Below are 24,905 nucleotides of genomic sequence, written 5' to 3' on the forward strand. Positions count from 1 at the left end.
TTTCAGTAAAGCCCGCCCGCAAGAATAGGAAATGTTGGAATTAAAATTACAATAATCGGAAAGTATAGTCAGGATATCACCGATAAAAAAAAGTGAGGAAGGTTAAAAATAAAGTTGTCAGAGTCATCATTCAAAGCAGTTAACGACCTAGAGTTGAAGCAAGCGTCTATTTTTATGAGAAGAGAATTCCTCAAAAGTCAGACATGCCTCACTAATAACGAGCATGAGATGGAAATTCATTTATTTCATTGCTGCTTCCCACAAACTGCCAAAGAGCAAAGAAGCTGGAAGAAAGAATTGAAATTCTATTCTCGACTAAGAAAGAAAATCTGAGACAATTTTACTGTTTACTGTGGACAGTAAAAAAATCCCGAATCTTGCTTTAGCATACGATAAGTGCTAAGAAAGTAGTGTCATTATCACAAGATTCTTTTATAGGATAAACGGTATTGGGATTCATCCGTACCGGACATTACCGTACAGGTCATAAAAGTCCAATAAATCATGCGTAGTTCTTTGAAAAAAAGGTTGCAGAGAATGATTAGTCTAAGTTTCCTAAAAACATATCTATTGACAAAAGTATTTGGCGAGAAAATGTATTGCTATTTTAACTAAATTTTGATACTAAAATATAAGGAAAAAAGCTTCTATCTGTCTATGTGTATGTGCTGACTCTGTACAAACCAGTGTTTGACTTATGCCTTAGAATTTGGCAGATATATAGGATAAAATGTGCCGAAGCTTAAGATTCAGAACATAATTGTAATTTTATTCCGAAAGTTAATTTAAAACCACATAGAGTAAAACCACAAAAGGAAGAAGCTAAAAAATGTAAGTGAATAAAATCAAATTTTATGTAAAACACCAGTTCTTTTAAGAATGCAAAGATGTTAATGTGCGCCTTTTCCCCAATTAGGTATGGCAGATCACAAATGCCTGAGCTAAAATGCCTAAAACATAACGAAGTCAGATCTGAACAATCTATTAAAACTTGTCGTATATTTAAAATGTACCCACACCGACTGTAGGTTTGCCCTTATCGTAATAGATATAACATGGTAAGGTCTTGTCTTCCACTGAAGCGTTTTAAAGCAGCCATGAAACTATCGTAAGTGTAATCGCTAACATTGTTATATCTTGATCAAGATCAATCAAATAAGAGAGTAGCGTAACAAAGTAATGCTTTTATTTACAGACCTATATATTTACAACGAACAACTTGTTTTCATACAGGTTAAAATTATTTACAAAAATCAAATAACAATTCAATCACGCAATAGTTCCACAATCAAATCGGAGAATAAGTCACCAAAAAAACCGCTAACAGGCTGTTAGCTATAAACAGCTACTCCAGAAATCCATCGATCTTTATCGAGTGGAAGCCCGAATCACACGGTGCTTCTCAAAAAATAAGGAACAACTTTTCCGCACTCCGAAGTCTCCTCGAATTCTAATTCGAAGCCTTTCTTCTCACTTTCCTCTAAAAAAACACACAATCGCATTTTATTTCCATCTGATAACAACCTCTGGTTTTCTCATAGGTGAAATTGAGTTCCCTATCACCAAATAGCTGCTCAGCAATGTTTTCTCAATGGTCTAATCCCAAACTGAGGGAATGTCTATTAAGGAACTAAGGCCACCTCTTGAGCATATGTCAATTATAATCAATTCGTTACTAACGCCTGCTGAAGTGCACCTGGATTTGACACTTAATGACAATGGTTGCTGGTGAATGATCGGTTGTTGATGACTTGAGGAGTCTCTTCACAAAGAAAAAAAAAGGTTAGGATCTGAATGTTTTGACGTTCCTCTCTCTTGAAGATATGCTGGATCTATCTGACGGGATACACAACTGTTTTTCCATACCTGGATATAATAACATTTGGCCAGATACAATGACTCTCCAGGTGAAAGGGATCCACATCTGAAGATCCGCATGCACTTAACTATGAGTGGAAAAACGGGAGAAGTTACAACTGGTCAGAATGCCATTAACCAGTGAGGGAAAACGTTACAATAACAAGTTCAAAATAATGAGATTTCGTCGGCAGAGAAACAAAAATGGCAATCCATGCTTTGATTACTTTTGGATTTTGTTAGATTTTACTACAACTGATCTTGCATAATACAGACTGGTTCAATAAAATGCACAGTTTGGAGTAACTCGGTGCTTCGATAAATTATCCTTTAATTGTTGGGATTTGCGAGGGTTGTAACTTTAATAGTGGCAACTCTTTATTTACATGGAATACAAAAGTGATTCATGCTACCATGTTTTACAGATCTTCAATATGGAAGCTATATTCAGTATGTTTTACAGATCTTCATCCAACGATGGGGAAGTCGCAGAACATCTGTAGCAGCGCCTGTTTTGTTGATAGTTCGAATGGACCGGTCTACTGCCGCAAGAATCTCTGGAACAATTTTGAAGCGAATGCCACGAAATGGTTTCTTCATCTTAGGAATTAAGTCAAAGTCACTTGGGCTTAGATCTGGGTAGTATGGTGATTGGTAAAGTACTTTCCAGCCCCATCGATCGAGCAAATCAGCCACAGCTTGCGCTGCATGCGGCCGAGCATTGTCATGCAAAATGATAGGGACGTTGTACTGAAAGTTTCGCCGTTATTTTCTCAAAGCTGATCTGAGATGCTGCTCAAAAATGAGCAGTAACACTGCGCATTGACGGCCTGCTGTGGGGGAACGGTATGCGTTAGGATGACACCATCACAGTCATACACGAGAATCAGCATAACTTTCACATTGCTGGGGTTCTGAAAAAATTTCGAACTTCAAAGTGGCCCATAATGACGCCCTTCGATTGATTGGCGTTTGAGTTTTGGCTGGTACGATCTGGCCAAGTCTCATCCATAGGACGTAAAAAAATTATCCATAAACAATCTATGATTTTTCCCATAGAGAGATTTGCTGAGTGACTTCACAACACTTTCGCCTAAGTTCTTCTGTACAGTCTGATCAATTTTTCCAGTATAAATCTCAAACTGGGAAGCGTATCCATTTTCTTCACACCTCATCCATACTTTATAGCCTCTCTTTATCGGTTTTTCAGCATGTATTGTTTGATCGAGCTCCTACCTTTAAATTTTATCATGGACTCATCAATAGCTTGATTTTGTCCAGTTTTATAGCAGCTTGAAAGTTTTTGCCCAAAGTTGACAGAAAAGGTTGCACCTTATATAATTTGTCAAAATTTTCTTCACCATGTTTTGGTTGAACCGTGTTATCATTCAAATGCAGGTGGCTCAGAATCCAGGAAAATCTTTTCATAGACATCTGCTTCGAAATATATCCACCATGCAGATCTTCAAAAGACGACCAATAATCTCGATAGCTCGTTATTCTTTTAATTCCCATTAGCAAGTTTATACCCAAAAATCTCATCAGTTCTTCTAAAGTTAGAGGAGTAAATTGCTTTCCTTCTTGCGTTGCATAGAGGTTTGTTTGGAAAACTATTTCTTCCATGAGAATTTTTGTAAATAATGCCAAGAATATAGAAATTGGATTTTTTTCAGTATTGCTAGAATGTCTTCTGATGGACTTGCTTCCGCACAGAAATCTGGCAAAACAGTCTTTGAGTTGCCCTTTGGTACCCAAGTCACTTCAATGGGCTGAGAAGGACCAGGTCTGCACTCACTTGATAAAATAGTATCATCGGTATCTTCAATTTCCAATATCTCTTCATCACTTGAAGATATATCTGGAGGTTGAACATAATCCTCATCATTCTGAAAAAATTTCGAACTTCAAGGTGGCCCATAATGACGCCCTTCGATTGATTGGCGTTTGAGTTTTGGCTGGTACGATCTGGACAAGTCTCATCCAGCGTAATGATACGGTGTAAAAAAAGCATCTCCTTCGCACTCAAAGTGGATTCGAGCAGCATTGTATCGTAGCCATTTCTGCATTTCCGTCAAATGAAGTGGAACCCATCGTGAAGCAATTTTTCTCATGCCCAGGCGTTATTCAGAATGTGTAGCACAGTCGTAAACACAAATCCTGTCTGTTGAGTCAGCTCACGAATGGCTTGGCATCGATCACTGTCCATTATTGTGGCAACAGCATGCACTTCTGCTTCGCTGACACTTGAATGACCTGTCCGATGCATGTCTGACACATTTTGGTGTTCTTCATTGAAGGCTTTTATCCATCTTGCAACAGTTCTGTAAGGTAAAGCAGATTTCCTCGCAAGCCTCTTGAAGTCCTACATGACATTGTCGTGCTATACGACCTCTGGCACATTCAATTTTTATACAATTTCGTTGTTCTTGTTTTGAAAACATCCTGACAACACTTACTTTAGACCGCAAGCTAATACAAGGATCAGTTCTTCGCGTCAATCCTCATGCGCGTGACGTAGGAAGGACGTGTCTTTTTGATGAGAGGTAAGGTAGGTATGTAGCTAACGTGTGGTATATGTGACATTCTTTGGTTTTGTTGCGTAGCGTTTTTACAGCAGTGTTGCCACTATTAAAATTCCAACCCTTGTAGTTTGTTGGAAACGGATGGAGATAGCACGGTGGTACACGATTTTTCAAACAAGTCTTTTGCCTCTTAAAATCCAAACTTTTTATCGAAGAATGTTGGTAGCAATGTTGGCTTAACACGAAGATAGAATTCTTTTATAAGTAGGAAACTTGGTTTATGGCTGGAAAACAAAATCACAGAATGCTTTGCTTGAAATGACACTGATGAGTTCTGCAAACGTTCTTCCGACCCTAACATTCCGTTTTTGTATAGAAAAGCATTAATCTATATTATCCATTTGCAGTGGTAAGAAATTCACAAATGCGCAGGTTTAAACAATTCATTTTAACATGCAGTGAGGCCGCACAATGTATCCAACACTTTACAGAAAATGGGAAAAGAATTATATCTTCTAAATGGATTAATTTTCAATCTAAGATAGTGTTCCGACAAACAATCACAGGCGATGGGTCGTGAATATCATTTTTACTTCTGTAACAGTTGCTTATTAATGTGTGTAGCACGTCGTAGGTGATTCTATAACAAAAGCATCTCGATATGCGTACTTCAAGGCAAATGATTAAGAGATTTTGGAAAAAATTTACATATTTTATTTTATAAGAATAGAATTCAGAATAATTAGCAAAATGGTGCGAAGAGATATCTGCCTTTCACTGGAATTGAGAAACGATTAGTTATTAGAATTCTGTACGTTTAGAGCATGACTTCTACAGTTACTGATGAAGCTTTGACAAAAAGCAATGACGTTAATTATTCTATTCATTGACTAAATCATAAACCATTATTCATTTCTGTATGAGGAAATTAAATATCAAATCAGATCATTGTTCTGATTCATTTTCCGAATCTGTTTTCTCGGACCATTTTTTAAAAATTTATTTATCTAACTGAAGCCAGACAGGACAGACTGACCATCAAAGGCTGCACACTAGAAAGAGACCAGGATCAATACTTCGTGAAGCAATATCCGCAGGGCTTTCTTTCGGGCATGTTTCCAATGCCTAGATGGCAGAATGTCAAGAATTTCAGAAATTCTGTCCGCAACAAAAGATCTTTCATTTGCCGGTATGGGCTGAAAGCAAGGAAAGGACAACATTAGAATCAGTCCATGAGAAAATTTCAAATTTATACTGTTTTAAAATCTTTAAAATTGTGCGAAACAAATAAGGCAAACACAAAGCTATAATCGTGGTAAGGACACTTGCATAATGAGTCGGACTACAGTCATAAAATTAGCAATTTACGCTACCTGTGTTTCTTTGTCTTTGGTTACAATAAATGACAGCTGTTAAGCAAGAGATGATGTATCAGCAAATCTGTGAAATTGAATGACACCATCTGAAATGGATGTAACATTCCACATTGTGAAATTTTAATTCAACTTATTTGTTTAAATGTTGACCTCCTCCATGAGTTCGAAAAAAAGATTGTTGGAAAATGCCCATCTGTAACAAAGATAACTCATAAATGCTTTGAGCTAGACAGATGAAATTAGGTCCATAAACTTAAAACCAAATATGTAGATTTCTATCAATATTTTGAACAAAATCAGTTCAGAGAAAGTTTGTCTGTTCGGCTGTTCGAAAATAAGTTAACATGATAACTTTAAAACAAAGAGAGCTAAATGAATAAAACGGACACAGATTTAACAGATTTTTTTCAGATCACAGAGATTTTTATATACATGTCAATCAGATATCAGTGTAATTCAACAAGGGTTTGGCCGTCTGTCGGTCTGTACTTTCAGAAACATCGAAACACGATAACTCCAAAGCGCAATGACTATGTATCAAATAATGAATGAAATATATAAAATTTGGTACATGATATTGTGACTTTAAGTGCAGTTTATATCAAATTTTTGCTTCAATCGTCTGAAACCCAACTTTGCTTTTTGGATACATTTGACCGCATACCACGGATTAATCACCAAAACACTCGCCAAGGATCATATGATAGATTCAGTAAAATTGCTAAATTCATGGTAAGGATTACTATTTAGTAACTATTGCATGCCAATGCCATGCAAGGCGTTCACTGAATAACATCGTTATTAGAAAGTGTGCGAGAAAATTTTGAGGAGACCTCCAAAGCAAATTTTATTACTATCCCGTAAAGCCGTGTTTCCACTGAAATCAAGATCTTCTTGCTGGGTGAAATGGAATGGCCACTGGCATTTGGGCTGACGTGAATTGACCAGCGAAAATTCCAGTGATTAAGATTTCTCTAATTATTACTATCATTCATACTCGAATGATGTTTCACTTTGCAAAAGTGGCACAGAAAAAGACTTACAGGCATTTTCTTTTGTTTGACAGAAAGACAGTTTTCTATAGATATAATTGAAACATTGGCTGTTTCCTCTGTTCAGGATTCATCTTTTGATACTGAAAACATTTATAAAATAATTCCTGTGGCATGTAAAGCATTTAATAGAAGTGCTGGATAAATGATACATGTAAATTGAGTTATTTTAAGGAATTTTATTCATTTTTGCAATAGAATTATAGCTGTAAAATTTTTATTGGTGAATCATCGGAGCTGATGAGTTGCTGGATCAATATTTTGTAATGGAATGTAAATTACCCAAGGATCCCTGATGGTGGCTCTTTCATCAACTAATTTTAGATCTAATTATTTCATCACATATATTAGCAATAGTGCATAAATGAAATATATTTAATTGGATAATATCCCACTGATTCATAAAGATTTTAATTAAGGATGAGATAATCTTTTTTTTATTGTATTGAATAATAGAAATGTTGTTAATGCTTGTCAACTGATCACCTAGCCCCCCTCCCCTAGTTTCATTGCTAAGTCCCAGATACATGCACACTACTACTCAAGATGCCAAGGCCTGTATGAAAATCTATGGTAGACTGGGAATGCGTAAAATTTTCCCCATTTTTCATAGGATTTCACCCCGTTTTCCTTAACATTTTTCTTATTTTTCCTATTTTTATGTATCAAGATTTCTCCCTATTTTTCATAACATATTTCCTTTTTCCCAAAAAAATTTTCAATATTTTTTATGCAATCCAAACTGATCAGAAATACAGGAAGAACTATCTGTTCAATAAAAAAAATAAATAAAAAAACGAGATCACCATGCTTTGTTGGCAAAAATCTTTCATAAAAAGCACAATAATAATAATAAAATAATAAAAAATTCCTAATCAATCTCAATACAAAGGTACAGATATTTGGAGATGTTAAGTGGGATATATATAAATTATATGGCTGCATGTTAACTCGTCAATGCAAAAAATGATCAAAATGAGATTTGCCAGTATCAAATGGGAAGGAATGTCAACTGCAACGAAACGGGAGAATATTCAATTTTCTAATTAATGAAAGAACTTTGCAGTGGTTCATCTTGATAATGGCCAGAAAGTCCACTTCACAATAACAATTGCTGCTCAATCTCCCCAAATATTTCAGAAAAGGAAACTCCTATCTTTCTTCAAACTTTGTGAACAAAATGAGTTTGCATGCATCCTATTGTTGAAACAAATACTCAAGTACTACAATGAAGACAAGATACCAGAAGAGGCAGTAATAAGGTTAAACAATGCTTTAAGATGAGTGTACATAATCCACTCGATCAAATCAGAATACTTTTATCTTCCACTTCTACTGCATGAAGCAAGATGTTCGATGCCATTTATAGATCTGAGAAAATATGATAGAATCTACAAAAATTACACAAAGCTTACAAACTTTGCTTGTCAGTACAGAGGACTTCTAGTGAACGATGAACACTGGAATAATGCATTAGAAGAAGCTGCATCTCAATCGCCCTAAGAATTTACATAATCTGTTGGCTATTATGTTACAAACATGTTTGACGTCTTTCCCAAACAATAATGGATGAAACACAAGGAAACTCTTCCTAAAGATATACTGCACCAAGCAGATATTAAGCAGCAGAACATGAATGTGGATTACAGTGATCATACATTTAACAGAGCAACAATATAATTAATTGTTGGTGTATTGGACCAAAAAAGTTATGAACTTTCAGAATTCAATCAAAATAGTGATTTAGTTTTACTCAGAAGAAATGATGAGGATGTCCTCATAATATACAGGGAAGAAAATGAGCCAAAAATGATCCAAGATAAAAAAAAAAGAAACATTTGAAAAGATTACAGAAGCAATTTTTGATATGCTTGGGTTATGTTAAAATATTATCAAAATATCTCTGAGTAGAAAAGGAGCTCTGAATCATAAATTTCTGCAGTAATTCAAACATGAGTCAGACTTCAATTTCCTGCCAGATTTCAATTAAATAATGATTGCTTCTATAGCCAGTAACAACTCAAATATATTAATTCTTAACATATAATCATCAACAGAGAGACTTTTCTAGAACTTTTATTTGGAAATATATCATTCCTATAAAATGAGGAAAAATATGATAATCCTATGTTTGTGGAAGTGTCATGATTAAGTAGTATTCTTATGTCTATTTACTCTTCCTTGTATTAAACAGAAACTTTTTGACTATTCAGAAAAATGAGATATTGCAAACTTCTTTTTGATATTGTGTGTTCCTTCTTTGCAATGTTCAGCTAATTTTTTTAAGGTCAACAATGGTTTTGAAAGTAAGAATATTCACAAAAATGAATAGCTAAATTCTACAGAACAAGTATAAGGATAAAAAAAAGAGCAATTTTATTTTATTAACCCATATCAGAAACATTCATGAATTGACAGTTGTGTTATTTTAGAAGTGGGATCAACAAATACAAAAATTTGAAGTTTACCTTGTTTCAAATATGACACTGTAATCATTATTTGACTAACTGATATTGGAATCATTTTTGCTACTGATATATAAATTGCTTTGCTGAAGAATTTTATTGGTGATCAGAGAAAAGTGGTTATATTGTTATTCGTCTTACATAAGTGCACATTATTATCAATTTAATTCAAACAGTTCAGTCAGTTTTTTTTTCTTTTTGTTTGGTAAAAATTCAAATCCTTTCAAACAAGCAAGGCATCAAAATATCAAACATAACTGCAAATAAAATGCTGCAATTCTTACATAGAATAAATTCGTATAGCAAACTAATTATTATTTTTTAAATCATAGCAAGAGTATCTTTTTTAAAAAGTATGCTTAGTTATATTAGGTCTAAATTATATTTTAGTTAAGAAAAATATTCTCAAAATTTATTAATATTTCATTTCAGTTGAAGCTATCAAAAAGTTGAAAAGTAAAGAATATTTTATCCCATCACATACCTTAGGAACAAGTAGAGTACCACCTGCCCACTCATGGGTGGTTGTGAGAAGAATCTGCAGAAACTATTTCATATGTTGGTGCCTTTAGGCAAATATTCCTGCACATATAAAAGCAATATTAAAGTAGTAAATTTTTGATATGAAAAGTAACATTTAATGATGTTTATAAAATTTAATGTATCTGTAAAATATTAATTGTCTCATTATATTTTCAATTATGATTTTAATTCAAAAGAGATACAGAGAAATAAAAACTTTTGAAGTACTTTTGTATCCTAAAAAGTATGACAGGATCTCACTTTGGCAATCGTCCATTGCTTCCTTTCTATCTGTTGCAAAAGTAAAATTAATTTGAAGGTCTAATTAAACTAATAGCTGCATATCTAAACATCATATTTGGAAACAGCAATGATGATTTCTGAAAATTGGTATTTATCCTGAAAACATATGTGAGCATAATATTTTTTGCAATGATTTTTGGAAGTTGATATTTACCTGAAAATGTATACTTGCATTGTAATTTCCGTGAGTATACAATTTTGTTGGTTTCATATAATACTTTCATCCCCGTTGAATATTCAGTAAAAAAGATCAACAGTTTAAGGCTTTATTTTTAGAAATCTGAAATGCATGCACCTGTGAAAATAAAAGCACCAATATTAAAAAGTTATATTTTCATTATAAGCTAAAAATTAATCAACATAAAAGTTTTTATTTGATAATTTAACCTATTAGTGTACAGCGTATATTTATAGGACAGCTACATTTTTCATTTCTATCTAATTTTATTGCTTTTCCTTGCTTATTTTTTGCTTTCTTTAAAAAGTAAATATACAATGAAGAATTATTAACAAATTCTAATTGTTACAATTAATTAACCATTAGTTATTCAAATTTTGAAAAAAAATTAAAGCATCATTAATTTGAACCATGGCAAGGAACCTACAATCATAAATCAGAATCCATTTTAATTCTCTAAGAGGATCTTTCAGTTACTATTTTTGCTTGACATGGAAATTTTGGTCCATAGATACAACCTTAAAGTAACTGTCAAAAATTACCACTCAAGTTTTTTTTCAGCAATACAAGAAGTCCTCCATTGAATTTCAATGAAATCCATTCGTGTTTCTGATAATGAGAATTTTATTAAAAGAAACAGGTGACAAGAAAAGACAAGAAAAACATAGATGCAAACTCCAAAACAAAATTGGCATTAATTTACATTAAAATATTTATGGCTGGGAATATCTGATCAAATTTAGAGCCAGCATTTCTGTTCCACATTTTTAAGATTGAACTTATATTAAGCATTCTGTAAAAGACACACTTACATGCTGAAGTGTAGGTGTGTCTTTAAAAAAAACTGAATTGGAACCTTATACTCTTGTTCTTCCATGATAAGGCTATTTATTGCACAAGAAACTCAGATATATTCCTGCTTATAAATACAGTTTGGATATGTTTTGTTCCATTTTCTAGGTCATTGATCGGATTTGAATGATATTCTTAGTCAGTAAACTGGCACTTTTATATTTGTTCATTTTTTGTCTGTGTGAATAACTTTTGGAAATAAGTCATTACTCTGGCCGTATTTCTTCCCAGAATTTATCTAGCACTAATATCCAATTATATAAAGTCTTGTAAACCACTTTTTGTCAACCTTTATGAGACAATAAAAATACCAATTCTACTGATAATATTGATGTAAAAATAAATATCTCTACGGCATCTAAATTACAAATAATTTCATACTGTGAAGTATATTACTTTCAACCAACTTTATTTCGAATTATCAATTGAAAGATTGTACTGTGCACAAACATAAAGATTAGAAAATACTGACAGAGAAAAGGAATGAGAAGTTTGTAAAATATGCAAAAAGATTAATAAAGTAAAAATTTAAAAAAAAAAAAAATATTTTATTAGATACAACTTATCTTTATAAAAAAAATTGATCTTATGAATTTTTGATTAAAAATTTACTTTAAAGGAACTTTAATTGAGACAGTTTGTTCAGAACATTGGAAGTAATAATGACAAACTGGGCATCTAAAAAGAAAAGGGCAACATTATTTAATTCAAAGGTTCAACATTCATATTTGTTTGAATGTGACTGAAAGCCGAATACAATATACTAAATTATACTCTGCATAATTCTGAAGTTAAATGTAATGTTAGAATGATATGAGAAATTTGAAAACTGAAAGCAGAACATTTTATTATTATTATTATTATTATTTACTAAATTTAGAAATACTACTAATCTAAACATGAAAAACTTGACTAAACAACATGAAAGTAGAACATTTATTTCTCTTTGCCAGAAAGGAGGGAAAAACTTTTACAAAAGTTTTAACACTTAAACACTGAAGAAATAGCATAAATTTGTCCAAATCATAATAAGTAATCTAATCATTCTATTAATATTTTAATGATATATTTATGTATGTATTTGATTGCAATGCATTCAGTGTACAATTAAAATACAAATTTTCCAAGAGTGTACTGTGCACAATACATTCACAGAAAATAAAAAATATTTCTACTCATTTTCTGATACAATGCCATTAAAAATTATTATAGAGTAACAAGAAACTTTCTGTGATTTATTAAAATACAAGGCAATTACCAAGGGGAAAAGACTAAAAATAATATTTAGTTAAAGAAACATAAGCTCTTATTCAACTAATGACTAGATAAACTCAGATCCTTGTAAAAAGAAAGAAAGAAATGTGAAAGTTCGGATCAAATATGGAGAAGCTCCTTTTGCAAAATTTTCAGGTCTATTGTATCAAAAGAAAAAAATATATATTGCTCTGAATTTTTTTGACCAAAAGTTAGATTTGTAAAGCTTACATAAATTTAAATGATATTTTTTTCCCTTGATTTTATGAGGGGAGGACATTTTGAAAACATTTGCAAAAGATGTTTCTCCACATTTGATCCTAGATTCCACATTATTTTATACATTCAAAATAATTTAAAATTCAGAATTGAAATGTATTTGAAAAAAAGTTTATCTTGTTAATAAATGTGAATTAAAATTTTACATTATGCTAGAAACATGATAATTAGAAATAAAATAGGAGAAATAAAATAAATAAATCCAAAATAAAATTTTTCATCTTACCAATGTTTTTTTTTTTTTCTCATAAGAATTTCTTGTTATAGGAAAAAAAATTATAATGCTTTGTTTATTTAATTAATGAAGCTGCGAAATATAAAAAATGTTTATAAGGGGTATCACGGTCAACAGAATCTTTAGGAGGACACTAAAGTAAACGAAATCAAATTTTGGTGTCAAACAAATTTACATCAAAGAAGTCAAAGCTTAATCTAGAATCAAATTAGGCTTAACCGTTGCTAGACAAGTAATCAATAAGGCATGCATTGTTAAAGTATAATATCTAATATTTCATACAATATGATGTTATTTCATAAAATTACTGCATCAGACATGTTAATGATAACATATTATATATATATATATATATATATATATATATATATATATATATTAATTTGCCCAAGCAATAATTTTTTAGACTGATTCCATTCACATATTTCAGTCTTATAAATAAGAAGGTGAAATTTTAATAAATGTATTTAATATTAATAAATAGTTTGGCAGTTGAAAAAGTCAGTATCCTGGGCAAACAACGTGGTCACCAAACACAGCTAGTTAACTATAACAATAATGTTAAAATCAGAATAATAGCAAATCCAAAATTAATTTGCAAAGCACAAATGATTGAATGTATAATAAACAGAAACCATTACTTCATTTGAAAACTTATTCTATATAAATAATAATTTTATTATGCCACTGCATAAAGAACTTCTTGAAACTTACTAAGTGAAATTGTATATTCACTCTTCACAATTTATAAAAGACTGTTGGGACATGTAAATGATTAAACTAACCAATCCAATTACTGGTTCTTGATTTCCGAGCATTTTAATGAAAATATGCAGCAAAAGCCCCATTACCTCAACCTATAGGTGCAATAAAGTATCTTTGTCTTTCCATGACTAGAAGAATGGTGGATGGCGAGATCCATCTAGTCATGGGAACAAGGCTTACCAGAAAGTCACAAGAAATGGTCATTTTTTTTTAACTGTTAACCAGTAGTAGTAAAAAAAAAAAGTACCTTCTTTGCTTTCAATAAAGGAAATTTTTAAAAACATATTTATAAAGCAAATATTTGCTGTTTTACTTACAAAATTATCTAAAAGCAAAGATCGTTCTTTCAAAATTTCTGATACTGCTCGTCATTCTTCCAATAAGAGATTTCAAAATAGTTTGATTTTTTTGTCTCAGTTCTTCTTCCTCTGTTGTATTTTCTCTAAGCCATGAAGTTTTTGTCCATGAATATGGTTTTTTTTCTTAAATATAATCCAAAATCTAAAAGAGTTATTGTTTTGATCTTAAAAGATGGTTCACTTGATGCTTTAGTAAAAAAGATTTTTAATTTTACAACAAAAAACAAATTACATTAAAATCTTTATAAAAGACAGCTTCATAGATTACATCTGGTGAATTTTACAAAAAACATTAATTTTCTAGAGACAAAATTTAACAAATTTCATGAGATAATCGTAAAAGCAAACATCTAATTCAAAATAATTGTTTTCCTTTACTTTTATTCTTGTTCAAACTAGTTAAGAATAAAAATACAATTCTCTAAATAATTGTTGCACAGTGGATTCTTAACAATTAAATCCATTAAACTTCAAGCATATTCTTAGTTGAAAATATTTAGCTTAATTTCTAAAGGTCAAAATTTCAAAAACTTATATTTTTATCATATGACAGAAGCTAGATAACAAATATAAAATGTTACCATTGGCAAATTAAGTAATAAAAAAAAAGCATTTGACAATGTTACTGTCAAAATATTATTAACAGCATCTCAGTTATTATTTACCATTCAAAAAAAGTTCAACAATAATGCAACTAAAAAAATGGTAATTTATGGCACAAAATTTACAGCAAACTAAATGTAATCAAAAATTTTGCAAAGCCATCAGTAAATCATATTTATAAAATGAGTGAGATATTGTTGGAACAGAACTTTAGACAATTTTAGCAATTGAAAGATTCTTCCAGTCCTAGAAAATAATAACCCTAGATTTGGCTTACAAAAAAATTCTAGTACAAATGTAAAATGCACACAGATTTAAAAAAAAAAAAAAAAGGGAATCAAGTAAATATAATTAAGAAAAAATGAATGAGAGTTAAATTTACCAACTAATGCAAGGTTGTTCAAATAACATCGCACATGTACAAGTGTCACAAGCCTTCCCAAAGAAATTCTTAATTCCAAGGAAAGAATATAATATAAGTTGTTAATTAAAAGCATTCATTTCTTTTACATTCTCATTCTTCTTTCATTGGGACAAGGGGAGAGAGATGTGTAATTTGTATTGCTCTCCCAAAGTGTAAGTTACATTTTAAGTTGACTCTCAAAGTCTTTTTTTCAGAGCTTCGGTATGAAAATACATATCAGATTTAAATTCAGAATTTGGTGATATTGACTCAGATATTATTAGTTAATGATCACACTCTGCACAATATGGATACTTATAATATTATTGATAATAATCATTAAACCATTCTATGGAATACTGAATTGAAGATACTCTTAGGAAATATTTTGAAATGAATCCTGTATACCTGCAATGTCATCAATCTCGTTTGACAAGAATTTCTGATTCGGTATTACTACAGGATTCCCGAGTCATCTAGATGTACCCTATTCTTTAAAAAAGTTTGTAACCTTGATGTTGAAATGATTTGAACGTTTTAATATTAATTTTTTATTTAAAAAAGATTATATCTGAATGGGGTATTGATCACATTTAATCATTCACTATAATTTGATACATCAATTAAATTATGAAAAAATAATGTTCATATAATTTGTAGAATTATATTAGATGAATTTTTTCGTTGATTTTCAAGTTATCCAAAAGATTTACTTTTAATGAATATATATCTAAATGCATTCATTTCAACAAATCAATTTTAAAATTAAAACTTATTTATTTTGGTCATATAAATGTAAGACTTAATAAACTTACAAAAATGAAATCAATAGTCAGTATAAAGCAATTTGGAGTAAAAAATATGCTGTATAAAAATTACTGAAAAAAATTATTATAACTGCTTTTCTCTCTTTGTGTTGTATAAGTCTCCTGCTTAGGTATTAAAATATTTTTTTCATGCCAAAATATTAAATACAATCATATCAAAGACATTTTTCAAGTTCGATTTCTAAATTCCACATCAAAACACTACTATCTTCTTATAAATAGAAGACAATAGCAAAATAAACAAAAAATAACTTCTCTGGTCCATGAAAAACATTCCATAAAGATAATATATTTGAGAAGTTGTCGGTAGGAAATTAGAATAAATTAAAAATGAAATAGGAATGACAACATTTTCTATGAACATTGAATACAATTCAATTCAATAATATCAAATACTTGCATATTAACTGCATGCTAGTGATTAATAAACAAAGATGGCATGCTTAACGCAACCAACAATTAATCATAAAAAAAATGCCAAATATCTTATATGTCCATCACATTATGTTAGACAATGACATTTAGTTAAGCCTAAAGACCCACAATGCCATGCAATTAACACAGCAGTAAATAATAGCAAATATTATACATTTACATTCTAGGATTAATTACTTCTACTTTTAAACACAAGGTATTCAGTAACTGAACTCATAAAATATATTTGGAAGAGTATATAAAATGACTAATTTATTGATGTATCATTAGTTTGTTTACAGCTTCAAATATCAAATTTCCTTACTACTGTTAGTCATTGGGCAGCTATTTATGTTAAATTTTGGATGCAGCAATGATAATGGAACATAAATAAAATGAGCAACTGAAAAAATCTGTATCCAGAAGAGAAAAAAAGAAAATTCTACACTTCAAATATAAAAATCACATTCAATTTCAATTTTATTGTAATTAACATTAACTATCTCCTTCAAAAGATGAACTTTTAAAAAATAATGATAAATGAAATTGCTAAAAAGAGTACAAAAACAAATTTAAAAAAAAAAAACTACTTACCAACATATTTACAAAAAGAGATCTGAATGAACATTATTACTTTTGTACTCAATTCCAATTAACATTCCAGAATTTATTAGAAAAGTAATCTATTTTGTTCTCAGTAATATATTTAGTTCAGTAAATCAGCAATAATTCAGTAATTTCAAAAAATATTACAGATTAGCTAGCTATAATGTGAAGTAATGAATGATGTTAGAAGCTATAAAACAATTATAATTCCATAATAAAATTATTCTATACTTTAAATAATCATAAACAGTTTGATAGAAAAGTTATAAAAGCAACTCTTATTCATGTGATACATGCAAAAATACCACAATAAATTTTGGTATCCATCATACATCTAACAAGTGTAAAAAAAAAAGTATATTGCCACAATATAGGAAAAAAAATCTAAAAAACAACAGATCTCATTTACTTTAGATATGTTATTCTCATAGCATGCAATTTTCTTTAGCACATTTTGCTCATAACCAGGAATTTTTTTTTCCACATTTAATTTAATAAAAAAATAATTCAAAATTTTTTTTCATTACGTCTATTTTATTTACATTTTTTAAAAAATTCATCACACAAATCTTAAAATTTTACTCTATATTTCAAATAACATTTTTTTAAAATTAGTTCTCGATATTCTAAAAATGAGGTATGCAATCCTGAAAAATGACTAGAGCATAGTAGTATAAATGTAAAAAGTAAATACAATGAGAATTCAAAAACATCAATAATTTTTTTAGCGTTTATGATTTTTTTAATGAGTAGAAAGCGATAATGAATAATACACGTTATTTTATTTTCAAGCTGCTCCATTACATTGCAGTAACAATATTCAATGTAGAATTAAAGTTGAGATGGAAAATTATTCAAAAGTACTTAAAAATTCAAAGCATTTTATTTTTATTTTTTTTCCATACGAATTATTGGATGAAAGTTAAAAACAGAATAAACCGAGATATTAAAAAAATGAGACCGTACTGGCTTTGTGTTTGGTCGCAAATATTGTTTACAAAAACATAATTAAAATCTAATTAAACAAAATCACAAAAATTATTTTCCATTACGGGACATGATCAATTTAATAACATTTGATTAAATAGTACGTTTGAGATTTTACACTTCAACATGGTACACGCCATTATTATCTGCAATAATTTTTCAAGAATAACAACCTATAAATCGAAGGAATAGTGCAACCGTCATTTTAAATTATTTCATCAGTTATTTCACAAAATAGCTAAGGAAGAATTTTATAAAATAGATTTTATATTAGAACGTTCATATAACAACATTATTCACGTGTTTGAATTTTCGTCTAAATAAAGCCAGTCCGGTTTTACCTATAATGATCGAAATAATAAACAAGTAACGTTCAAAATATTATAGGTAAAAAAGTAATGTAATTTTTTTTCTTTTTATTCATAAACTATTTTGATTTATTCTTAATATATTTAATATAACTCTGCTGCCCACAAATCTTAAGAAAAATATTAATTTAAAAATATTCTGTTACAGTTCGATGATTAGAAGCGCCTCGATCTCAGGAGACACCCGAGCACAAGTCGAACCTGATTGGTTTGTCAGATCAGTAAATTGAAGACCGCCAAATGCTTTTCCCGCCAATTTTACAGTAACCAATTTTTATCTATGCAGCAGTAAGCATTGTTCCTTATTGCAAGGATAAGCAATAAGCATGGAATTTAAGTGTGCACTATGCGGCGCTGAATTTTATAAAAAACGCAATTTACAAGTCCATTTATCGCGCATTAATGGAGAAAAAAGTGATAACAAAAATTTTGTATGTGTATATTGCGAAAAACATTTCGCATCTAAAGAAAAGGTTTATCACGTTGTAAAGGCAAACAGAAGATCTCCCATGACATATAGTTTGAAGTCATGTGATCGATCGAATGAATCAGGTTCGATCACATGACTTCAAACTATACGACATTCTCGTGTGAGCTTCCGTCATGAACGGTAGCGTTTGCGAGGAAGGTGGAAAGGGCAGATTCGCGGAGACGAATGAAGAAATGATCTTTGATGGCCATCATAGTGATCTGCCTCAAACCAAAGAGAACTGCACTTGCATCCATTGCAAGGAAAGATTGATAATCCGTGATGCGGTTGTCGGATATCGATCTCCAAAAACTCTATTATGGATCAATATTCCTAGTTCTCAATACTCATGTGATGTAGTATATAAAACTCAATAACTCTTCAAACACTTACTAAAGCATTTAATCTACTTTAACTACATCTAATTACATTTACGGACATCTAAAACTACGACACACACAAAACGTTACATCAAAACATAAACATTAGAACAGAAGCCCGCCTAACAGAAGTTGCCAGATACAAGAATGATACAATAAAGTTTTTAAAAATAATCTCGTAACCAGTCAGTTTTCTACATCCTCCCACCTTGAGTTGGGAGAGTTCGCAACTCAACAAATCTCAAAATCACAAATCGAGTCTTTTTGGTCCATGTACGATTCTTCCAGATCGAGTTTTGACAGTTTCTGAAATGGGACCTTCAGGATCTAATACTCGTGTCTGCGACACTTCATGAGCAGCTTGCTCTTGTTGCACTTTAGGAGTAACTTGCTGTTGTTGCACTTTAGGAGTAACTTGCTGTTGTTGCACTTTAGGAGTAACTTGCTCTTGTTGCACTTTAGCTCTGACATCCTTAGCCACATCATAAGTTATCTCCAATGGAAACAGTCGTTGAATCGGTCTTAGTATTTCTCCACGGGCTGTTTTAAGTCTCACGAGTCTGGTAATTCCCTCTTTTCCGGGGATGATTTCTGTCACACGTCCCAAGGGCCAGTTGATACGCTTCTGATTATCGTTTCCTACAAGAACAACATCACCGACAGAAATAATCGACTTATTTTGAAGCTTTGGCCTTTGAATTAACGAGCCTAAATACTCAGACCTGAATCTTTTCCTAAGGTCCTTTTGCAAAGCAAGACGATATTTTATCCTTTTATTTAGGCTTTTGTGATCTGCTGCATCACAGTCGGGCACTCCAACTTCTCTAATGTCTTGTAGGAATAATGATGGTGACAGTGGAACAAAATCTGTATCTCTTTCTGAAATATAGGTGAGAGGTCTCGAGTTGATTATCGATTCACAGTCGCAGAGAACCGTGATCATCTCCTCATATGACAAAAAGGCATGACCTAACACCCTCTTTAGTACATTTTTCATAACTCGAATCAACCTCTCCCACCAACCTCCCCACCAGGATGCAGTAGGGGGGTTAAATTTCCATTTAATGCGATGTATTGCTCCGTTCTCAACGATCCGGTTCCAGTCTAAAGAACGGAGCAAATTACTAGCACCAATAAAGTTTGTTCCATTGTCACAGTAGATAACTGAACATCTACCTCTTCTTGCCACAAATCTGCGCAGGGCCAACAAAAATGTGTCAGTGGAAATGTCTGATAGAAGCTCAAGGTGTACAGCTCTGTACACCGCGCATGTGAAAAGACAAACCCAAGTCTTTTTCTCATCTTTCAAGTACAATGGGCCAGCTAAGTCCACTCCTACAATTTCGAATACAGCAGTGTCTCTGATTCGATCTTTGGTAATTGGGGCTGGCTCTGCATCTAAATTTTTTCCAGAATGCCTCTTGCAGATAACACATTTTGAGATGATCGATCGCACAGTTTTTCGGCCATTTAAGATCCAAAAATGTTCTCTCAGCAGGTTAAGTAGCATTTGAGTCCCCACATGTCCATGTCTATTGTGAAAAGAAACTATTAAAAGTTTCACAACATGGTGTTGAGAAGGAAGGACTACAGGTCTTCGAAAAGAATGGCTGTCTTCACGATACTCAATTTTTGTTCTCAATCTGATGATGCCATCCTCATCTTTGTAAACTCTTAAAGTTTTCAATTTCTCGTCTTTTTCGTTAATGAATGCTTCACTTTGAATGATCTTTATTACTATTTTCTCCGCTTCTTCAAAGTCCTCTGCATCCAGAATATCACATTTTCTCAATTCTTTTGGTTTTTTGCAGTTTCTAAAAAATCTCAATATCCAGCCGATCATACGCACAATTTTCTCATATTGGGAAAAGTAACTATAGTACCAATCAGGCTCTTCCGTGTTCACGTTTTCGATGGCGTGAGCACTCAAACAGGCAGTCGGGGTAGACACAAGAGTTTTCTTTCGTTCCTTCAGCACTTCATCTTCATTGACTACTACATCTGAGAATGGCCATTGATCAGCAGGTAAATATAGCCAATCAGGGCCCTCCCACCATTTGGACTGCACTAGTTTCTTGGCAGAACAACCTCTACTTGGAAGATCGGCAGGATTAAATGAACCAGGCACATGTCTCCAATTTTCTTTGGAAGTCAAAGTTCTGATTTCAACAACACGGTTTTGTACGAAGGTACTCCAAGCATCTTCTCTTTTTATCCAAGTTATCACTGTCGTTGAATCGGACCACAAATAGATTTTTTCATGTGGGATCTCTTTTGTGATAGATGAGGCAAGGCGTGCAGTGATTGTAGCAGCCAATAACTCTAGTCTTTCAATAGTGGTCTTCTTCTTTCCCGTTGGGGAAACTCTGGCTTTAGCACTTAACAACTGAACTTTGACATACTCACTCGTCTCAACTCGAAGAAAAGCTACTGCTGCATAAGCATACATGCTCGCATCACTGAAAAAATGCAAGGAACATTTCTCATTCGCATCACCAGTTTTTAAATGTCGAGGAATTTGCACCTTTTCGAGATGAAATATGTCTCTCATCCACTTCAGAAACTCTTCTCTAGTATTGGAGTCCACTTCTTCCTCCCAATTCAATTTTCGCTCCCAAGTTTTCTGTAGCAGAAGTTTTGGAAACAATGCAACAGGACAAGTTGCACCAATAGGATCGAAGATACGATGAGCTGCAGATAGAATAGTTTTCTTCGTCACATTCTCTACACAAAGTTCCTTCAGGCTGTTCATATTTATACCCAAAGTATCCAGACCTTTGTCCCACTGTAATCCTAAAACATTCGTGACAGGAGCGCTTCTATCCTTTAAACATGTGCTTTCCCAGCCTCTTAGTTGAAAACATCTCTCAGCCATGACATTGGTCGCAACCACAATGAAGAGTTCAAGCTCTTTCTCGTTTGGCACACTTGTCACACAATTATCCACATAAAAACTCTGCATTAATAATTTTACCATCCTCTCTGGATATTTCTTATCTTGATGGTTTAAGACCTCTTGCAAGTGGTGCATAATAACAATTCCAAGCAAAAAGGGACTGCATGACACACCAAAAACTACACGACAATGTCTAAAGTACTTCAATTTACCATCTTCTCCAATCCACAGAAAACGCAAAAAATCTTTATCTGAAGGTGACAGACAAACTTGCAAAAAGGCCTTGCGAATATCAGCAATAACTCCAATTTTTTCCAACCGAAAACGATATAAGATATTTGGTATCAATTCAATCAAATTAACTCCAGTTTCTAAACAGTCATTGAGGCAAGGGGCACCTTTCTGTCTGGCGGAAGCATCGAATACAGGTCTGATTTTGGTGGTACTATTCTGCTTCAAAACAGGACGGTGTGGTAAATAATGTGCAGGGAGATTAACCTCGTCTTTAGTCACTTCTTCTATGATATCTTCTTCCAACCACTCTTTAAATACTGCTCCATAGGCTTCGAACAGTCCTTCGGTTTTAAGTCTCTTTACAACTTTGTGTAATCTCTTCTCAGAAAGTTCAAAATTGTCAGGAAGTGGAAGATGATCTTCAATCCAAGGTAAACTCACAATATACCTATTGTTCTCTATTTTAACTGTGTCTAAGAAATGCTGCCTCGCTGCTTCTTGTAATTCAATCGCCGTCTTCTTTTCAGATGGGTCTGTGATACCAAGAGAGTCAAGAGTCCACAAATCTGTTATGCAAGCACTTGTCGTGAGCATTGAAGTGATTAATAAGCTTGTATTCTCACTATTGGCACGTCCTATAACCGTCCAACCTAGCTTTGTTTCAATGGCAGTGATTCCATTTTTCAGTTGGAGATGGTTTCCGGTAATCAGCTTTCCTGCAACATCAGCTCCTATGAGAATTTCAATCGGACCATCCAAATCTTCTGCCAAATGAATGTTGTAATCTCTAAGTTCTTTAAAATGTGACCCTCGTTTTCTAGACAATATTGAGTCACAAATCACTTCCTGTCCGAGCACTTCAAAATGGCAGCTATACTCCTCGGAAACGCTTGACAAATATATCATATATACATCATGTTGGCAGGTTGAGGTATTGGAACCACCGAACAGTGAGTGTTGTAAATACTCTCTCCTTTTGGCCTTGTAATTCATTTCTTCAGCTGTTGCTTTCAGAATATACGACCGCTGAGATCCAGAGTCAATGATGGCTCAAGCTTTACGTTTAGTGGTTTCTCCTCTCACAAGAATGGTTAAAGTTTGTAGGAAAACATTGGAACATTTAGACAAGTTGGCCAGAGCTTCGTCGTGTTGTATCATTGATTCTCGAACTTTAATATCTGTAGGGACAGAGGAAGAATTGGGTTCTGGTGACAATGCTCTACACAAAAATAAATGATGCTTCTTCCCACATAATTGACAGTTGAACTTGGAACGGCACGTCTTCACTCCATGTCCCTCTCTCAAACACAAGAAGCAACAACGGGCCTTCTCTACAGCACTTTGTTTTTCATGCAAAGTCAGTTTAGAAGCTTTTTTACAGTTCCATGAATTATGTTCCTCAGTACAAAAAATGCAAAGCTTCTTCTTATTGAGATTAGAGGCCAAAAGATCAGTTGCTGATGATACTCTTGTTTGAAACTTCTTCTCGTTAGATTCTCGACGACTGTTGGAAAAGCTTGATTTTTTAGGTTGATCAAAACTTTGGGAGGCTAACACAATTCTCTCTTCTCCCTCCACTTCATCCTGAAGAAAGTCTAAAAGCCGATCTAGATCATTACTTGGCATTTTCCTACATGAAGAGGTATCTTTTTCCTCGGTTGTTAAACTATACGTCACCTCTTCACTCACTCGTCTATGTGTAGTTCGGAATCGCTCCCAGGCCTTTAAAGTCTCGTCAGGGAGAGAAGATTCAACTAGAGGGAACAACATTGCAGCATATTTATCCTTGGTCACTCCCAAAGTCTCTAAAGCTCTTAGTTTTGTTTCTAATTGATCATACAGTTTACGTATGGGGATTTTTTGCAACTTTTGTTTTAATAGTACAATAGATAACAGATCTCTCACGTAAACCTCGACGAGCAACTCTTCTCTGCCATAGCGTAGCTTCAACTGTTTAACCGCTTTTTCATAATTTTCACCACCAGGGGGAAAACTTTTAATCAACTCGTCAGCGGGTGAACCTTTCTCCATAGCGTGTGCTAAATAAGCATATTTATCATGGTTATCGAGATTGGAATCGTTATCAATTTTTTGAAATTGTCCCCAAAAACACAACCAGTTCCTTATATTTCCATCAAAAGTGGGTAAATTGATTTTAGGATAATGCAATAAATTGTTCGGTGTAGTACTCACCGCTCCGGAAACAGTAGAAGCCGAAGAATGTTCTTTTTTCTCATCCAAAAGATCATGTAATTTATTTTCTAAAATTCGCCACTTATCAATATAGCTCTCTGAAATGTCGATTTCATTATTGATATTTTCTTCAGTCTCTTCAGAAGCAAACAATAGTTCTCGAAATTCGTACTCACTCGCTACCATTAGTTTCGCTTTCTCTTCTACAATTTTTAATTTCAAAATTTTATCTTCGATAGTCAAATCATTTTCACAGTTCAAAAAATCACTATGAGCAATCGTAAAGAGTCTCCGATACTGTTTTCGAGAATTTTTTAGTTTCTCCATTACGAAAATATAACAAGCTCAAAAGTTATGACTTACACGAATCGTAGCAGATATCCTGTCGCGGACGCCAGATGTCGGATATCGATCTCCAAAAACTCTATTATGGATCAATATTCCTAGTTCTCAATACTCATGTGATGTAGTATATAAAACTCAATAACTCTTCAAACACTTACTAA

General features: G+C 32.6%; 2 protein-coding genes and 1 long non-coding RNA gene across 4 annotated transcripts; all 3 read right to left on the bottom strand.

Moving 5' to 3' along the window:
* Positions 1-1,169: 1,169 nt before the first annotated feature.
* LOC129972218 (uncharacterized) lies at positions 1,170-19,249 on the bottom strand. 2 transcript variants are annotated; one of them, XR_008784842.1, is made up of 5 exons: positions 19,090-19,249; positions 13,978-14,161; positions 10,252-10,392; positions 9,757-9,854; positions 1,170-5,575 (listed from the first exon to the last, which is right to left on the bottom strand). It is a non-coding gene; the product is annotated as an uncharacterized LOC129972218 (long non-coding RNA). The 2 variants fall into 2 exon arrangements; XR_008784843.1 differs by lacking the exon at positions 19,090-19,249 and adding an exon at positions 16,861-18,224.
* Positions 19,250-19,323: 74 nt separating this feature from the next.
* LOC129971805 (uncharacterized) lies at positions 19,324-20,019 on the bottom strand. The gene has a single exon (XM_056085781.1). The coding sequence runs from the start codon at positions 20,017-20,019 to the stop codon at positions 19,324-19,326; it is 696 nt and encodes a 231-aa protein (XP_055941756.1).
* A 62-nt stretch (positions 20,020-20,081) lies between these two features.
* LOC129971806 (uncharacterized) lies at positions 20,082-23,199 on the bottom strand. Its single transcript, XM_056085782.1, has 2 exons — positions 20,362-23,199; positions 20,082-20,180 (listed from the first exon to the last, which is right to left on the bottom strand). Exons 1-2 carry the CDS (start codon positions 23,197-23,199, stop codon positions 20,082-20,084), a joined length of 2,937 nt encoding a protein of 978 aa, XP_055941757.1.
* Between the last annotated feature and the right edge of the window lie 1,706 nt (positions 23,200-24,905).

The sequence above is a fragment of the Argiope bruennichi genome, chromosome 6 (genome assembly GCF_947563725.1).
Source record: "Argiope bruennichi chromosome 6, qqArgBrue1.1, whole genome shotgun sequence".
In the NCBI taxonomy this organism is placed as follows: Eukaryota; Metazoa; Arthropoda; class Arachnida; order Araneae; family Araneidae; genus Argiope; species Argiope bruennichi.

Coding starts and splice junctions, on each gene's coding strand:
- LOC129971805 (XM_056085781.1), bottom strand. CDS start 20,019: ATGATCACGGTTCTCTGCGACTGTGAATCGATAATCAACTCGAGACCT.
- LOC129971806 (XM_056085782.1), bottom strand. CDS start 23,199: ATGAATTACAAGGCCAAAAGGAGAGAGTATTTACAACACTCACTGTTC. Junction 20,181..20,361: donor AAGATGAGAAAAAGACTTGG/GTTTGTCTTTTC, acceptor TCCGTTCTTTAG/ACTGGAACCGGATCGTTGAG.